Source organism: Marmota marmota, unplaced genomic scaffold (genome assembly GCF_001458135.2).
Source record: "Marmota marmota marmota unplaced genomic scaffold, marMar, whole genome shotgun sequence".
Lineage (NCBI taxonomy): Eukaryota > Metazoa > Chordata > Mammalia > Rodentia > Sciuridae > Marmota > Marmota marmota.
Window position 1 is genome coordinate 5332806 of NW_026000130.1, and position 18830 is coordinate 5351635.

The window sequence follows — 18830 nt, forward strand, 5'->3', positions numbered from 1 at the left end:
GGGGGTTCCCCCCCCCCCCCCCGGCAAATAAGCTCGGGGGAACTGTTGTTTCTAGGAACCGGATACTGGTTTCCAGGCGGAATTCGGAGAGCGAACACCCCGGGGCAAGATGGCGGTCGGGGTTCGGCCGCTGCCCCGGGTCTGGCAGAATTTTGGGGTGTTGGGTTGAGGCGGCGGCAGCTGTGGCCCGGACTCAGAGCGCTGGGGCCTCGAGCGGATAAAGGTCTACGACCTGCGGGTAGCGAGTAGAAACAGGGTCATCGGTTCTCTGGGCGGTGGGGCCGGGGACTTTGAGGGAGGTGTTCTGGGGCCGAGTCCGTGCTTGGACAGGTCGGAGGGGCGGGTTCTGCAGCTGCTCTGGGGTCTCCAGGGTGTTCCCCCCGCCCCCGTGGCTCTTTCCACTTGTTATCGAGGCGATAGGCGTTTATAAAGGTAGAAATTCTTGGCGAAAAGTGTGATTGTTGATATTAAGGGAACGTGCTGGGCCTCAAGGGTCACCTAAACTGGAGTTCGAACCCGATTCGCTTGTGGTGTGACTTTGTGTGAGTCCACTCACCTCTGTGACCCCCATTTTCCTTCTCTGTAAAAGGTAGTAATTGTTTCACAAGAGTGTTTTATATTACCTTTTAATATCCTGCTTGACATTCAGCTCTTAATAAAGAGAAACCTGGTTATAATTGGACTCTAGCCCCATGGGCAGCCTCACATTCTCAGCCTCTCTTTACTTTGCTTTGTAAATGGGGAGGCCTGGATCTTGTCTACTTACCAATAACTAATTGCTTTGGGGTTCAAATAAAGGATCCCAGAGGCTCTGGCAGGTCATGCCCCCTCTGTACATTTTCTCCCCCCCACACACAGGAAGGTTGAATTGATAATAGCATCCCACCTAGGCTATTAGTTTAGGCAATAGGCTGTAGCTTTCAGTAAATAATACCCAGTATTATTAATAGTTTCTCCAAGTTTTGTTGACTATTCTTGGATTTAAGAAATTATACTATTGAGGCAGGCATGGTGGCGCTGTAATCCCAGCAACTGAGGATTCTGACGCAGAAAGATGGCAAGTTTGAGGACAATCTAAGCAACTTAGTGAAACCCTAACTCAAAAAGACCAGGGAATGTAGTTCAGTAGTAAAGTGCCCCTGAATTCAATCCCCAGTTTTAAAAAGAAAAAAAAAAAATAAGATTATGGAGACCTAATAAGAAGCAGCTGTTGAAGAGACAGGGTTGCTAAATATCTGTATATTTAGTGTAGTGTCTTCCCTTAACAAATGGTCATTAAACCTGGCAGCTCAGCTACTTCCACCATTCAGGAAAAAAAATCTCTCAGCAGTTGGTACTTATAGTACTTCACCTTGGGAATGATACTTTCTGGACTGTCATGTGCTTTTGTAGTTCTCCATGAAGTTGACCTCATCCAGGAAACACTAATTTTGAGCAGGTCTCGTGGAAATATAGAGGTAATGCAGAATCAGAACCCTATTGATATTAAAACCGTGATACTGCCACTTACTAATGATCTAACCTGTAATTGCTGTCTTTTAGATGAGATACTTAGAAAAGACTGGTACATGGGCTGGGGTTATGGCTCAGCAGTAAAGCGTTTGCCTAGAGCGTGTGAGGCCCTGGGTTTGATCCTCAGCACAACATAAAAATAAATAAATAAAGGTACTATGTCCTACTACAACAAAAGAATAAATTTAAAAAAAGAAGAAAGGACTTGATACATAGAGGGCACTTAACTTTCCTTTTTGAATGATCTTGGTTATCTATAACTTCTTTTTTTCTTATATTTTTCCCTCTATTATTTTTGTTTCCCTAACTGGATTATAAGCTTCATGACAATACAGTAAAACTCATATGCTGTTTTGGGATACGCCTTGAAAATATTTTCTTATTTATTCTAATCATGTTGCATACATCTTTTTAAGTTATTATCTGTGGCATTTGTCAAAATAAGTACCTAATACTTGATTGTTTTCTTTGACTAATGAGCTATAGTACACACCATGCAAATGGAAGAAGAGTACAGGAAAGAGTGAGGAAAACTGTAATAGACTGTTACACAGCGTAAACAGAAACAAACTAGTGACATTGCTGAGAGGATAATCTCAAGGAAGGGATTTAATCTTGGGAGACCTCCCCCCAGAGAAGTGAAAGTTCTGAGAAAGTCTGATAGATACTTAAGCACAATTTGCATGCAAATTTTTGTTTGTCCACTGTGAAGAGATGCCCTCTCCTGATCCCTGTGTCTCCCCTGTTAATAAAGAACATATTATGGGGAGAACACACCATTGTGCTCATGGCTTTGACCCTGCTTTCTTTTTCCTATCAAGGATGAACCCAGGGTTGTTTAACTGCTGAGTCACATCCCCAACCTTTTTTTTGTTTTGTTTTTTGAGACAGGGTCTCACTAAGTTGCTTAGGGCCTCATTAAATTGCTGAGGCTGGCCTTGAACTTGAAATCCTCCTACCTCCACTTCCCAAATTGCTGTGATAACAGGTGAGCGCCACACCCAGTCTAAGCGATTTTTTCACTTAAATGGCATAAAAATTTATGTATTGTTCAGAAATGTCAACGTTCAATAGCTTTTGAGGAGGCAGGACTGAATCTAGAGGTACTTTGCCACGGAGCTACATCCCCAGTCCTTTTACATTTTTTATTTTGAAACAGTGTCTTGCTAAGTCACCAAGACTGGCCTGGAACTAGCTTCTCCTGCCTCCGTTTCCCAAGTCACAGGCATCATAGGCATGCGCTAACATGCCCAGCTTCAGTGACTTGTTAACATTCCATCACCTCTCACTGTTATTTTTGCTTAACATCACAGAGCATGGAAAACTGATTCAACAACTTCTTTGCGATTGTTTTCAATCTATTCCCTACAAATTGTGAGGGCTGAGGAAAGAGTCTAACATTTGGATGAGACAGAAGTGTTTCTTTTTTAAACCAGTGGGCACTGTATTATACTCAGTGAGGAAGATATATGATGCCACACCTATGAAATTTGACTCTAACCCTGGATTTTTGTTGTTGTTGTTGTTTATCTTTCAGAAAATAGCAAGCTCCTCTGAAGCATCCTCGGCTGTGTGTCCTTCGGGAGATCACTAATGGTTACCTAGCATTTCTGCTACACAGGCGGGTCCTCAGGTGAGTTCTCCAGATTGGTAGGAAGAGAGAGTGATGCAGAAGACAGCAGGCACTGTTGATTGTTTAGCAGAGTGGTTGGGCAGGCTTTGTTCATTATTTCAGGAGTTGCTAGTGATAGACCCACATGCTAGCAGAGCCCTGAAGTTGTTTGACAAGTGTGAATCAGTGTTGAAAGGGGGCTTCAGAAGTCCCTGGATATGTTCTCGTGACAGGGGCCTAGCCTGAACTTTTTATTCTGGATGATATTTCTTCATGGGTACTGCTTTGAGCAAAACTGGTAAAGAGATGGTTTTCCAAAAGTCTGGGTTTCTGTGTCATTCGTTTCTTATTAGTTTATTCATTTCTTAGTTTAGGTAGAATGACAAGAGTTGTCAAGCTGTAAAGATGCCACCTCAGTATGGGAGGCTCCATGGGTCCCTGCTGTGTGCTTTTGACTGCTAGCCAGAGCCACCCATTGGGGGATGGACCAGTCATGGTCAGATGATAGTTATCATATATACTTTAAAGCCTTTGTCCAGGAAAGTACCTGTCAGTGGACAGGAGAAATTCTGCTCAAAGTCTTCATTGGTTCTTGGCAGTATGAGAATAGTAAGGACCACAGAATAAGTGACACATGATGTCAGATGTGTTCAATTTAGTGGACTATCATGCATTCTGAAGTCATGTACAATGCCTTTCACTTTTTTAATGTTAAAATGTCCCTTTCTTTAAAAATGAAACTTCTTTGTGCTGGGACCACATAGGCACCAGGAATCATTTGTTGAGTGAATAGGTAACTAAAATAACAGTGATTATAATCATATTTGATTTTTTCCTTAAGTTTTGGCAAAATAGGAGTTTACTGCTTGTTGTTGGCTTCCCAAACATGATGGATTGCTCTAGAAAATTCAAATATCTGGAAATATTCGACTTAAAGGCTACCTGGTGTGAATTGGACCTTTATGGATGGGATTGTTTACTTGTTAAACTTATACAGAGCCTGCCTGTACTGTTTGCCAGGCACTGAGCTCTTTCTCTGAAGAAAATTAATACAGGATATAACACCCCTGGTCTTGGTGAGTTGTATGAAATGAATTGATATGAAGTTGAAACTTGTGCCCAGAGAGGTATGAACCCCTTGGAGGGTGTTAAAGGATCCCAAGTATCTCTCTTCTGCTGCCCAGGTCCCTGCCCACCCTTTGCACTTGAGCCCTTTCTGTTCGAGCCCTTTCTTGTGTGTGTGTCTTTCATACAGTCTACCACAGATTCTTGCTGTTTCCTTGCAGGGTTTGTGCAAGTTTGCAAACATGTTCACTGTCTCTCAGACCTCGAGAGCATGGTTCATTGATAGAGCCCGTCAGGCACGAGAAGAAAGGCTGGTGCAGAAAGAGCGAGAGCGAGCCGCTGTGGAGATTCAGGCCCACGTCCGGAGTTTCCTCTGTCGGAGTCGACTGCACAAAGACATCAGGTGGGGGTCAGAAACTCCCCTGCACATTTCTCTCACTGCCAACCAACAGGAAATAGATAAGTTTTCTCTTATAGGTCTTGAGGAGCCTTCCAGATGCTGTGAATTTTAAAATGCCTTTTTTTTTTTTTTTAAATCCTTCCCTCCGTAGGAGAGAGATTGATGAGTTTTTTAAAGCAGATGACTCTGGGTCCAGTAAAAGAAGCGCACTTGGTATTTTCAAGATTGCCAGGAAACTGCTGTTCTTGTTCAAAATGAGAGAGGATAATGAGGTAAATATTAATAACAAACATACAGGGTGCTCCCCACATGCCAGGACTTTTTGTAAGTATTTTATAAATGTCAACTCGTTCTTACAGCAGCTCTGTGAGGTGCTTATTTTTGCCCACTTTGTTTTCTTGGGACCTGTTTTGTAGGAATTATGACCAGTGCTTCTGGGACCTTTTTTGCAATGGCTGTCCCAAGCACAGGTTGGACTCAAATGCATACAGGAGCTGGGATATGAGTGATGGCTGCTCTACGTGGGACAAAACATAGTCTGAAATACAAATCATAGTAAGCAGTGACTGACAGGCTGCTCTAGCAAGGACCTCAAAGGGAGTATTGCTACCAGGCGCCCACTAGTGGTTGACTCATACTCTGATTTTTTTTTTTTTTTTTTTTAAGAGATGCTGGAGATATGGGTCATTATGCTTAACGCTTAATTTGTAAAACTTCATAGCTAATTTGAAATTTTTTAAACATCCCACAAACCAAACAAAACACACCACTTGGTGCCTTGGGATTGGAATGATCAGCTGGAAAATATAATCCCTGTAAAGCAGTAGTGACAGTGGAGACAGTACTAAGGATACCACTGGGGCCCTAGAAGGAAACAATATAGTCAGAGTGTCTACTCTTGAGGTGCTCTCAGCCCAGCAGGAGAGGGTGCATAGGCAGCGAACCCCTGTCTCATGGACGAGGACAGACAAGCCTGCGGAGAGGGAGTTCCCATCTTACAGAGGAGGAACTCTGAGGTCATGCTGTTCTTAAGGACGGGTCTGGTGTAAGCTGTTTTCTGGTTTCTACTTTTCTCCCTTTGGCATATCAGGGATGGTACAACAAAGCAGACGTCAGTGTCCACGGTGCTCCCCTAATGGCCATCTGGCAGGCCCAAATTAGGAGGAAGCTGCTAGTCTGCATGACTCCAAGCCCAGTTTTCCAGATGGATTTTGTTTTTCAAAAGAAGCTTCATTCTGGATTTTTATGTCAAAGACACCAACCTTTAAGCACATCTGTAGAGCTCAGCCAGCCTCTGGGCCACTCATTAAGAACCTGTCTTTTGCCTTTCCGGTCCTCAGTTTCCACATCTGTAAGAAGCTGCACAAGCCAGGTGCCCACCAAATGTGTGCTCCCCTCTGTTCCTCACTTTTTGTAGTTGTGGAACTTTATAAGCTCATTTCTGCCTCTGCAGAGACTCGAGAAGTTGTGCCGTTGTATCCTGAGCAGCATGGATGTTGAGAATGAACCTAAGGTATGTGGGTTGGGGGCTAGAAAATTTCCGTAAACTCCTGGGGGCTAGCTCATTTGGCTCTGAAAATTCCTGTTGAACGTTTGGGCTTTTGTTTGCACATGCAAATAAGAAATAGATTGGAAAACACTGATAAAGTGCAAATGATTCCTTTGTCCTTGTTGTCCAAGAAGCTATGTTCTGCTCTTGCATCTTACTCAGGATAGTAAATTCCCTTCCTAAGCTATTTTATCTTTGAGTTTGGTATAAAAATAAGTCCTACATGCTGCTTATTTTTCCGTTCTTCTCCATTGTCCTATCTGGCACTAGACCTAGCTCACAGACCCAGTTCTAGTTGTTACGCCATATGTAGAATGACTGCTGTAACTGCCCATGACATCCCTTTTTTTTTCCCCTGCTTGTAGGTGTGGTATGTATCCCTCGCTCTTTCCAAGGATCTCACTCTCCTATGGATTAAACAAATCAAGGACATTCTGTGGTATTGCTGTGAGTTTCTTGAGCAGCTCAAGGTAAAACACAGACACACACACAAACTAAAACTCAATCTGTCACTCTTCCCTGCAGCCTTTAGTGTGTACTTTCTAGCTTCCATCATTTCCTCATTGGTTATAGCTTTGAAGATCTATCAGAGTCTAGCAAAGAAATTTTAGTTGAGCCATTGTCCTGGGAGAAACTTGTAATCATTTTGAGCCCTTCTTGGGTATGATATGTTGGACACTGACTCATTAATTGCCTCAGTCTTGATGCCAGGGAATCCTGTCATCTTTCCCATCCTTTTGATATGGTGACTATTTTGTGGTCTGTCATTGTACTAGTTAGGCCTCCTGTTAAAAGTAATAGAAGCCCAACGTGAGTGCAGCGGGCAATCCAATAGGCTAAGCAAGGAAAAGGATGTTTGGTTATAGTCTATTGTAAAATAGCAGCAAGCCACCTGCATCTTGTCAGGTGAGGCATTAGGACGTGGAGCAGAGGTCTTCAGCCTCTGGTCCTTGGGGTCCTGGGGTTCCACTGAAGTGCCTCAGGGCTAAGCAGATGGACTATCCCCTGCCTCCACTGGAGCAAGCAGACCTTCCTACTGCTGTCTGTGTCTGTATCCCACAGCAGCTTTCTCTTTGAAATGAAACCCTTCTACTTTGAAAATGTAAGTTTATGTGCAAAAGCGGATGCTGGGAGAAAAGCCACTGGATCTGGAGCCAGAAGTTCTGTGATTTAGTCCTAACTCGGCTGCTGAATTCCCATGTGTCCTGAACACGCCCTGCCCTGCCCAGTGAACTATCATTGTAACAACAACAGTACATAGAATTATCTGTGCCAGGCACTGTTCTTGGAGTGTTGTGTGCATTAATACATTTATCCTCATAACAACTCTCTGAGGAAAATAAATATTACTATCCCTAGTCATAGATAAGGAAACCAAGACAGAGAGGTTAAGGAATGCCTGGGGTCCCACAGCCAGTGAGCCATGGACCAGGGCAGAGCCTGTTAGGCCTGGTTCTGTGTCTGCTATTTGCTGAGTGTTCAAACACACAGGCAGAGATGCCCTTAGGACAAGCCATGCCTCGTCGCCTTGTAGCCCAAAGGCAACTCTCAGTTCCCGGGAGTATTTGATGCTGTGGTCAAGCAGTAGTGTGCTGAAGACTAAGGTGGTCCCATTCCAAGAGAAAAGAACAGCCGTGAAATTCTGACTCCTTCCTGTCTGAGGGCACCGAGGGAAGCTGCGACGTGGGTGCTCCGCCGTTCGGGGCTGGAGGCCCCGTGTCAGTCTTGCCCCTTTTGTTTCCAGCCTGAAATCTTACAAGACTCCAGACTCATCACACTGTATCTCACGATGCTTGTCACCTTCACGGACACTTCAACATGGAAAATCCTCCGGGGAAAAGGTCTGTAGAACTTATTTTCAAATTTTTCCCAGTTGTCATTTCCATAGTGAGTGCAGAGCACCTTTTCTCCTTCATAAGAAGCATTTTTGTCACCACAAGCCCCAAAAGACCTTGGTAGGAAATGCCCCTGACAGTGTGTTAGTAGTGTGTGTCACACTCTTCTCCTGTTTGAATTTATTTTTGGAGACATTGTACCTCTGATCTCATTTTTTGTAACTTCCCCAGTGCCTCAGCCTGCAAAGGATGGTAGTCACATGAGCCTTATCATTTCATTTTGGAAAATCATTAGCAAATAATCGTGTTTTGCCCATGAAACCTGCTTTGTAAAGCTGCCTCCTTCCCTGAAAACTTCTCGCCTAAGTGCATATATTCATGTCATCCATCCACTCAGCAAGTAACCTGCTATGTGCCAGACACCATGCTAGGCACTGGCCATGTAGTGATAAGCAAAACAGAAATGGTCACTGCCCTCTGGGGACTTCAGGTGCTCGTGCTGAGTCTGGTGATGAAACATACTGAATAGAAGTCACTTGTGTACAGTTTACTCTCCGTATCTCATATTCCATATTGTGGACTCACCCAAACTTGGGTCAGAAATACTTGAAAAAATTCCATCTGTATTGAGCACATAGAGACTTCTTTTCTTGTCATTATTCCTTAGTAATGCATTATAACAACTATTTACGTAGGACTGACATTGTATTAGATTTTGTAAGTAATCTACAAGTGATTTAAAGTATACAGGAGCAAGTGTGTAGGTTATATGTGAGTGCTGTGCCATTTATGTAAGGGATTTGGGCACCCACAAATTTTCATGTCGAAAGAGCGTTTGGGAACCAATCCCCCATAAATACCAGGAGATAACCGTATGTAAAATGACAGTAAATATGGTATTACTCAGAAGAGTCAAGAGGGGATGAAAGTGTTCAGCGGGATTGGGAAGGGTTCCACCTGGGACCGTAGGGCTCAGATGTTCCTAAGGGAGTGATGTCTGAGCTTAGCGCTGGGGAGAGGTGGAGTTCCCATGGAGAGGGGTAGAAACTAGAAACAGAAGACTGCAAAAACCCCAGGTTAACAAGGAGAACCTATTTTAGGAACATTCTGGACTCTGGGAGGAGTCTAAAAATTGTTGAGTTCTGAACTTGGCCAGGAAGCTTGTGTCCCAGTGGGCACAGGAGGCACCCAGGGAAAGCATAAAGTGCCACACCATGGGACACAGTTGGAGAAGGTGTGACAGGAGCTCAGCAATGTGCCTTCTCACTAAGGGAAGGGAAGGGAAGGACCAGCTCCCAAGAGGTGGAACTTGAGTCATGCCTTCCAGGAGAGAGAGAATTCCAGATAGTATCTTCCTATGCTCTGGTTCAGACCCAAGGGAATGGGGCAGCAAGCCAGAGAGTACTGTGTTCCCTCATGGCCTTGGGACTAGGGCATAAATTTTCTGTCCCACATAAACAGGTCACAATATGCAAGAAACTTTTTAATTTTTTCTTCATTTAGGTGAGAACCTTCGACCAGCCATGAACCATATATGTGCAAATATAATGGGACATCTCAACCAGCACGGGTTTTACTCTGTGCTGCAGGTGTGTGTCCCCTGTCCTAATATGTGAGCTCCCACCCTCCAGTCCTGACCTGGGATTTTTACATTGGTTTCGGCAGTCTTACGCCCTCCTCACAGAAATACTTTTTGCAGGAAGAGCTAATGCCCAGTGTCCTCTGTATCTTCCACCTACTGTGGGTCACCTGTGGTTTAAGTATAGGGAGGATAGTGACCTAGGATCTTTTTAATGCTCTATATTTTTGGCTGCAGAGAAAATCAAGTCTCTTGAAATCTAAACTCAAGAAGGCCTCAGGGCTTCTTCCCTCAGGTTCCTGCTTTGTTGGGATCTGGAATTATATTTCTGGCGCTGTGTCCTCAAATGGCCTTCTGTCCACTGTGCACCTTATTGTGCCAATTTATACTCGCAGGAATTATCAGAGGCCCAGTTGCCATTGAGAAATACTGTGAAATTCTTAGGTCTGATAAGTGACGTTGGTTTGGCCCGCCCTTCTGCCTGCCACTGCGATGGGCCATTTCCTGAGTTGGTCGCATATTCTCATGACAGCCTTGCGAGGTGGTGTGCCAGCAAAAGGCGGTCTGTTAACAGTTTATCCAGTTGAGGAGACTTCTCCTCAACACTGTAACTCTGAACTGCTTCTAACTGCCATGGCATCTTGAAATTTAAGCTAGGTATTCTTTTATTAACTGTAAAGTTTTTTTTTGTTTTTTTTGTTTTTTTTTAATGACCTGGAGTCTTGCTGTGTTGCCCAAGCTGGTCCTGACTCCTGGGCTCAAGGGCTCCTTTTGCCTCAGCCGCCCAAATAGCTGAGACCACAGGTGCATACCTCCACATTTTTATTTTTATTTTTGGTACTGAGGATTGAACCCAGAGGTAATTTACCACTGAGCCACAACCCCAGCCCTCCCCAGCCCTTTTTATTTTTTATTTTGAGTTGGAGTCTCACTCAGTTGCTGAGGCTAACCTTGAACTTGTGATTCTCCTGCCTCAGCCTCTGAGTCGCTGGGATTACAGGCGTATGCCACTGTGCCCAGCTTAGCTATTAAAAATTTTAACTGTGTATTATTTTTTTATATTAACATGTAAAGCAGGGAGAGTAGTGAAAACAACTCCATGCCCAACAGCTTTTCTCCTTCCTTTTTAGGAGACATTGCAAATCAGTGTTTTTATCAGAAGCACTCATTTTCGTTTTTTAAATATACAAACTCACATAAAGTTGGTACTGTCCCCTAACCAGTTAAATGTTCTTTTCAGGTATTGCTCACCAGAGGCCTGGCCAGACCCCGGCCTTGTCTGTCCAAGGGCACCTTAACAGCAGCCTTTTCTCTGGCACTGCGGTAAGAAGTGGGGCAAGAGGACGGCTGCTTCTGACTGTGCCTCCTCTCGACTCTTCTCTGGTGGCGGGTTTAAGGTGTGGCCTTGTCCACCTCGTCGGGGTTCACAGGAAGTGCTGTTCTTCCTGAGCATAATGCATGTGAGACAGCCCAGGATTTTTCTTGGACTTTAGTCTTTACCCATAAATAATTTTCTAGTGTGATCTGAGGGGAAACAAATCATGTTCATTCTGCCAGCGGTTGAGATATGATCACTTTTGAGTTCTTAATTGTTAAAAAGAGAAAAAGCCTATGAGAGCTGGAGGAGGTCCAGCTGGGAGCAGAGGGAGTGGTTTTAGGAGCAGAGGCTGGAAATGCTGGGATCAAGAGGAGTTGTCATTTGGAGTAGGAGGTATGGCATTTGTCTTCACTTCATTGTCCTACATAAGGGACACCTATAAAAATCAATAAAAATTTTATGGGACACCTATAAATGGATCAGCATAAGTTTTTGTAGGTGTGTCACATGTAAAAGACCATGGGACATAATGGGTTAATCGGTTTGTCGATGTGAAATACATAAGAAACAAAGGATTTCCTTGTTGAGATTACACCTGCCATGTCATTGATGGGTCCAGAATATTCCTAAACTGTTGAGGGGTTACTGACTTAGAAAGAAGTCAATCAGAGCTCCTAGAGGAGAGAATCTCATGGTCAGACCAGCTTGGGAAGAGCCACGGCCCTCAAGTTCCTGCTAACCCCTGCCCACCTTCCTGCCGAAAGCTCTGAGGAGTCCTGTGGTTGTCACCAGGAGTCCTGATCCTGTTTAACCTGATGTTAGTCCAGGCATATCTGCACTGAATGTCCCTGCCTCTTGTTTGGATGCAGAGCATGTCAAACTCCCAGGGAGCACCACTTTAGGAAATGATGGTATACAGCATGTGCTGGCATATGTTTTCTGTGGACAGGTAGTAAATATGTCCCACTCTGTGGGCCACATGGCCTGTCAGGACCACACTGCCATCGCAGTGAGAGAACTGATGTTCCCAGTGTGGCTAGTCAACGCAGTCATAACTGATCCTTTTACCACATTTCTTCTCCGTTAAGCTATAACGGTGTCCGTCATTCTTCTGTGCATTGGATTCCATTGAGCACTTGTAAGACCAGGCTACGTTAACACATTTCTCCCAAATTGGGATTGTATATATTCTTCTGAATGTTTACATAATTGAACACAATCAGGATCTTTTAAAATAAGAGGTTCAGTGAGTTGTCACACAGAAATATAGACGATGTCTATGAAATCAGAAATAATGTGTTGAAACATGATTACTAAATCCTGAAATCTGAATGGCTAACAGTCATGGCACAGTTGTTCTAAGACCTCACACATCAGCTGACTCCTTACCACCACATCATCTTAGCTCCATTCTATAGATGAAGAAGCTAAAGCCCAGAGAGGTAAAAATACTTAATCTTGGTCACACAGCAGGGAGTGGCCAGGCCAGTTCACCTGACTAGAGAGCCCATGCTCCACTCCTTATTCTTTATCCATTTCTCACACGGTGTTCATATTCTTATAGTCTAAGAACAATACGCACACCTTGAATAAATGGGAGCCTTTCCAGAGCCACACAGTTCTCTGAGCCCTGCCAGGTGCACTGCCACGGGCCTGCCGGCTCCGGCTTCTGCTTTTCCTGTGGGTTTGCCCAGCTCCTGGAATAAGGTGAACTTTATGGCCGACCTCGTTTTCACCCTGCAGTCCTTCAGGTGTCCTCCTGCACCTTGCCCTCGTCTTCCCTGGTCTCCCTGGTCTCAGCAGGTTGAGTGACTTAGAGCATAGGTTTCTATAGGTGGAGTCTTGGGTTTCTGCATGAGCCCCAGAGAAGGCACTGCCCCTTCTGGCCCCGTCATGGTGCTTTCTGTCCCTGTGGATTGCCTCTCCTGGACATTTCACACACTGGAACCCCACAGTGGGCAGTCTTTTGTTACTAGCTTTTTTCACGTTGCATAATGTGTCCAAGGCTCGTCCTGTGCTGTAGCATGAGTCCACACGTCCTTCCTGTTTATGACCAAATAATCTGTTGTATGGGATATACCACATTGAGTTGTTTGTGCTTTTGCACTGTTATGAATTTTGCTGCTGGAACACTTCCATACAGGTTCTTGTGCACTCGTGAGCTTTCATTTCTCTTGACGGTATTTCTAGAGTAGAATGGTGGGGTCGTGGAACAACTGCCAAACTGTTTTCCAGAGTGGCTGCGGCAGCGTGTGCAGGTTCAGCTTCGCCGTGTGCTCACCACGCTGTCATCATCTGTCTTTTTGAGGATGGCCATCCTAGTGGGGTTGCAGCAAAACCTCACTTTAATATGGTTGCAGTTCCCTGATGGTTAATATGTTGACCGCCTTTTTGGGTGATTATTAACCACTTGTATTATCTTCTCTAAAGAAATGTCCCTCTAGGGGCTGGAGTTGTAGCTCAGCGGTAGAGCACTTGCCTCATACGTGTGAGGCACTGGGTTCAATTCCCAGCACCATATATATAAATAAGCAAATAAAATAAAGGCCCATCAACAACTAAAATATATTAAAAAAAAGAAAAAAGAAATGTCCCTCTAGATTCTTTGTCCATTTTTAAATGGGGTTGTTTGTTTTTATTGCTGAGTTGTGTGAGCTCCCATCAGGTACATGATATACAAATATTTCCTCGCACTCTGTGTAGGAGGAAATATTGGGAAGAGCCACGGCCCTCAGGTTCCTGCTAACCCCAGCCCACCTTACTGCTGAAAGCTCTGAGGAGTCCTGTGGTTGTTTCCAGGAGCTTTTCGCTTTCTTGATAGTGTCTTTTGAATCACAAAACTTTTATTTGTGTTTTTCTTCTTGTCTCTGTTTTGGGTACCATACTAAGAAGTCATTGTATCACCTCAGACTTCTGTGCTTTCTACTGAGAATTTTATAATTTTAGCTATAAAATTTAGGTCATTTAGATCATTGAGATTTGTGATCTGCTTTTAATTCATTTTTGGATATGTTGTAAGAAAGAAGCCATGATCTTATTTTAGCATTTATCTTTTTCTGATTATGGAGGTAATAAATGTTTATGGCTGAAAACCTAAGTAACACAGAAAAGTGTAAGGAAGAAAAAATTTCTCATGATTCTACAACCCATAGGTGCATCGTTAACATTTTTTGATCTGTCTCCCCAGTCTTTTTTTGTATTAATATACATTTTTATTGTGCATATATTTTTAAATTAGACCATATGTATTCTATTAAATAAGCTGCTTAGTTGGTGAGTTCTTGGTGTTGTCACCTAGTGGACCCCTGGGTAAGCAGCGCTTGATTGAGGAAATGGGTTACACTGGGACTCTAGAAGCCCTTTTGTGTGTCCTTCCCATCATGAGCCCCTCTTCTCCCATCTATGTTGTTTTTTTATCTTGCTTTACTTTATAATTTTTGTAATATGGGCATTTTCTTATGCCAGTAAAACTTTAAGGCTCCTTTTTTCATGGCTGTAAAGTGCTGCATCATGTGACTGCACCGTCACTGACTTAACCATTCTTCCAGTGTGTCCCCATTTTCACCTTTTAGTTTTCCTAGAAGCCCTGGGAAGCAGTTCTGGGGGTCAGAGGGCATTGGCAGGCTTGCTCTTTAGCTCAGGTGTGCCCGTGTACCTGTCTCAGTAAGCCCATCTGTCTGTGTCTAGCCCTGTGATTGCTGCACAATTTTCAGACAATCTGATTCGGCCGTTCCTCATCCACATCATGTCTGTGCCTGCGCTTGTGACTCATCTCAGCACAGTGACCCCTGAGGTAAGTGGGCTCTTTGAGTTTCCCCCCAAACCAATTCTGGTTTTGCCTTTTTCCTCACGATTTAGTAAAAGGATTGCTATGCTAGTTCTCACTCCTCCTGATTTTTCTTCTAAACTAATAGCCAGCGTAGACACGCTCAGGTTAGTAGCCCAGAGAAGCAGGTTCCTCTGCCTGGTGCTTGAGGACCTGTTCTGCTGTTTGGGGAACAGTCTGCGTGTGATCAAGCTCATGCTGTGCTGGGAAATTTCCTTGCAGTTTTCACTTTAACTGTTTGCCATTGTTTACAGCGTCTCACTGTTTTAGAATCTCATGACATGCTTCGCAAATTCATCATATTTTTAAGAGACAGAGACCGATGCCGGGACATTTGTGAAAGTTTAGAAGGCTGCCACACACTGTGCCTGATGGGTGAGTGCCCCACAGCAGCAGGGTTTAACTGGTGCTGGCCATCAAGGGAAGCCTGGGTGTAACTTAGTAACAACTAGACATGATTACCATAAAAAGCATGTACACAAATGCAGCAGGTTAAAATTTAAATTCATGTAAAGTTAAAAATCACACGGAACGTATCCCTAGTAAGCTAGGTAGGTGACCGTAAGCGAACCTTGGATTTCAGCCCTGGACTTTCCAAGGAAAAAATGAAAATATGGTGAATTGCCTCTGTGGGTCTTACCTCCAGAGAGAAGGGAGGCCGTACTCAGGCAGGGCTTAGGGCGAGTTGTGCCTCGTCACCTGCTCTCCAGTGCTTCACTGCAAATGGAGAAGGGGTTTGTGGATGGAAGCACTTGGAAACAGTGGAGATGCATGATTCACATTGCCTGACGAGAAGAAATTTACATAGGAAAAGGTCCTTGGGGCCAAATTTTATTGGGAATATCCTGTACAGGTCTTCACACAGTGATAATGAGGAACTCTGCAAAACCTTGGAGAACAGCGATTTCCCCAGGACATTCAGTTACTGTCATTTCTTGGCTCTCTCTTGATTTTTGAATATTAGTATGATATTAAAGTGTACCCGTAACTAACTATCGTGTGCCTCTGTGTGCACGATGTCTGTCGTTACGTCACGTAGTCTTCATAGAGAGGAGACCATGTTCTAGTCTTAGAGATGATGAGACAAAGGAGAGGCAGTCGAGAGCCACACAGCTCACCTGTGCAGAGCCAGAATTTGAAGTCAGGTTGGCCTATTTCTGGCCTCCAAACTGCAGCCCCCAGCACTGGCAAGAGCCCTTCCCTGGAATCTTCCTGCACATGCAGCAGGGCTGCCCGAGCCACAGACAGAGAGCAGGACTAGGAGGCACCGAAGTGCTTCTGTCCGTCCCTTCTCACTTGGCCTTCTCTCCTCATAGGCAACCTCCTGCAGTTGGGCTCCCTCAGCCCCCGAGTGCTGGAGGAGGAGACGGACGGCTTTGTGAGCTTGCTCACCCAGATGCTGTGCTACTGTCAGAAGTACGTGTCCCAGAAGAAATCCAACCTGACCCACTGGCACCCTGTCCTTGGCTGGTTCTCCCAGTCTGTGGATTATGGGTAAGTCCTGGAGACACAGCGCTGCCTTCTGGCTCTCTCCACGTCACCTCCCCTCCTTCCTTCTGTCTGTTGGCTTCTGTTTTGCTTCTTACTACAAAAATAAGATGTGTTTATTGAACAAGACAAGGATACCATCATGAGAACAAAACATCCCATAATCTCACTATCCAAAGATGACCTGAACAAACATCTGTTTAATGTTTACCTACATCAGTAGTTTTGTATAAAAATGAGATCATATGATTTTGCATTTTGTCCTTTTCATTAAAAATTTATGAATCTTATCAATAGTTTTTCTTTTTCAATATCACTTTTATTGATTTACTAGACAGCCATATTTTGGAGATGCTGAAACAAGACAAATGACTTAAAGGGATAAAATCATCTGCTTTTCAAGACATTGAAATATGAATTTAAAAATTTTAAATTAACTCAAAAGCAGGGCTGGGGGTACGGCTCAGTGGTGGAACATTTTCCTAGTGTGCCCAAGTCCCTGGGTTGAATCCCCAGCACTGAAAACAAACAAACTCAAAAACCTTAGGAACACTAGAGTAGAAGACTAGAGATCAAGAAGGGAGCATCTCAAACGTGGAGAGAGTGCCTGGGCTCAGCTGTTTCCTCTCAGGTGTCCACCCCTGCGTGATGTCCACCCCTGCATGGTGTCCATGGCAGATACTCTTTTTTTTAAAAATATTTATTTATTTATTTATTTTAGTTCTCGGCATACACAACATCTTTGTTTGTATGTGGTGCTGAAGATCGAACCCGGGCCGCACGCATGCCAGGCGAGCGTGCTACTGCTTGAGCCACATCCCCAGCCCCATGGCAGATACTCTTGAGGCAGAAAACTGAGGTCCCAGAGAAGGGCTCCCTCTTCCTTGTGCCTGAGTGGTATTTTTGAGTCCTGACTAGTTAAAATGACCGTTGCCGAGGAACCTGCCCCAACAGCCCACCTGGGCAGTGAGGCACCTGTGCCTGGAGCCTGGAGCCTGGAGGCTGTTCCGGGCGAGGTGCGGGCGGAGAGCCACTGGTGGCCACTGCTCTTCTCTGAGGGCCTTTGAACAACTTGCCTCACCTCAGTTTCTTCATCAGAGATGTGGGGGGGGGGGGAATCACAGTCCATCCATTAGGGCTGTCTTAAAGGACTGAACAAGGTGACGTGTGCCCACTGCTTGGCTTGGCGGATGCCCAGTGACTGGTGGCTGTCACCTCCATGACGCTGTGGTAGGAGCCGACTTAGGGTCTTGAGTGGCAGGGGCATGCCAGTAGATGACAGGCGTGGGGTGGTGCTGGGGTGCAGCCTGAAGTGGGGACAGAAGCTCCAGAGGCAAGGGAGCACTCGGGTGTCATGTCTGCTGGATGTGAAGCCGCTGGCTGCAGCCAGCCCGGAGGAAGCAGGCAATGCAGCTGCTTGAGGTAGCTTTTGCCTACTGGGTGGTGGATGTCCAAGATGACCATGGCGTGTGGACCTGGGGACCTGGAGAAGCAGTAATGCTGATGGCAGCACAGGTTTGGGTGTAGTGACAGACAAGGTTCAGTGCCTTCACCACACTTGGACCTTGGTGATGGTTTATGGGATCCACTTTTTTTTTTTTTTTTTTTTAATTTTCTGCTTTGTCAAGTCTAGGCCTGAGCTACACGTCAAGAGCATGGCCTTGAGGGGAGCTGAGCAGGCCCGTCCTGGCCAGCAGAGGCACTAATGCACTATTCTCTTGCTCTCCCCTAGCCTCAATGAGTCGATGTATTTGATCACCAAACAGCTGCAGTTCCTGTGGGGTGTGCCTCTCATCCGCATCTTCTTCAGTGACATCCTAAGCAAGAAGCTGTTGGAGCACCAGGAGCCAGCCCCCACCCAGCCGGCGTCCCCACAGAACGTTCTCCCAGTGAAGAGTGAGTGGCCAGGGCTCTGCTGGGCCAGAAGGCAGCCCCTGCTTCTGCGCAGGGGGATGCTCTGTGTTGGGGGTGTTCTATCTTCTCCCACAGAGGTCCTGAAGCTGCTCAAGTCAGGTCCACATTTAGCAGAACAGTCCCAGGAACCCCGTACAAATGGAAAGCAAGGGCCAGGGAAATATAACTAGGTAACGGTATGTAGAAGAATGTTCACAGGTACACATTCCATGAGGGCCACTTCAGTTTGGCTGTGAATCTTCTAGTAGCCAGAGAGAACGGGGTCTTGTAGACCCTTTGAACTTTCATATTGCCAGAAGAGGGAAAGGAGCCATATCTTAGGGGACATAGAGCTGTTTTAAGGTCCTAATTATAAAATAAATCTCCCATGTGGTGCTCCTTATAAAACACCTCAACAGTACCCAGCTGTAGGGTCAGAAGTGGGTACCATGGAAGGCTCTCTTGCTGCCTGCTCTGATCAAAGTTAAGGAAATGACACCAACACAGAATCTACAAGTAAAGTTACTTGCCCACAGCAGTTTCTCAGTTCGGGGTGGCTTTTCTTCTGCCTCCCATGCACTGCACATCCGTGTCTTGTAGCCAGTTAGTGGGCACAGGCTCAGTAGATATAACTTCAGCAGGATGTAAATGGGAAGGCTTAACAAAGTAAAATACTGTTCAGAACCAAATGTCAGCACTTGAGGAGGTTACTCCTCACTTCCCTCCCAAAGCTCAGAAAATTCAAACTCAGCT

The 18830-nt window shown here is 45.0% G+C and overlaps 1 protein-coding gene across 11 annotated transcripts in view; it reads left to right on the top strand.

Moving 5' to 3' along the window:
• The first annotated feature begins 35 nt into the window (after positions 1-35).
• Ube3b (ubiquitin protein ligase E3B) overlaps positions 36-18830 on the top strand; it is a 52514-nt gene continuing 33719 nt past the window's right edge. Inside the window, exons 1-15 of one of the 11 annotated variants that reach the window (XM_048785010.1) lie at positions 37-223; positions 1393-1457; positions 3050-3145; positions 4145-4200; positions 4411-4592; positions 4741-4861; positions 6043-6102; positions 6504-6608; positions 7883-7979; positions 9477-9562; positions 10793-10875; positions 14558-14663; positions 14951-15071; positions 16013-16190; positions 17917-18080. In XM_048785010.1, coding sequence (XP_048640967.1) covers positions 4432-4592; positions 4741-4861; positions 6043-6102; positions 6504-6608; positions 7883-7979; positions 9477-9562; positions 10793-10875; positions 14558-14663; positions 14951-15071; positions 16013-16190; positions 17917-18080 — 1282 coding nt within the window. In that variant the 5' untranslated portion in view covers positions 37-223; positions 1393-1457; positions 3050-3145; positions 4145-4200; positions 4411-4431. Of the gene's footprint in view, positions 239-1392; positions 1458-2397; positions 2501-3049; positions 3146-4144; positions 4201-4410; positions 4593-4740; positions 4862-6042; positions 6103-6503; positions 6609-7882; positions 7980-9476; positions 9563-10792; positions 10876-14557; positions 14664-14950; positions 15072-16012; positions 16191-17916; positions 18081-18830 lie in introns of those variants that run through there. The other 10 variants (XM_015500275.2, XM_048785006.1, XM_048785009.1 and 7 more) reach the window with 10 other exon arrangements.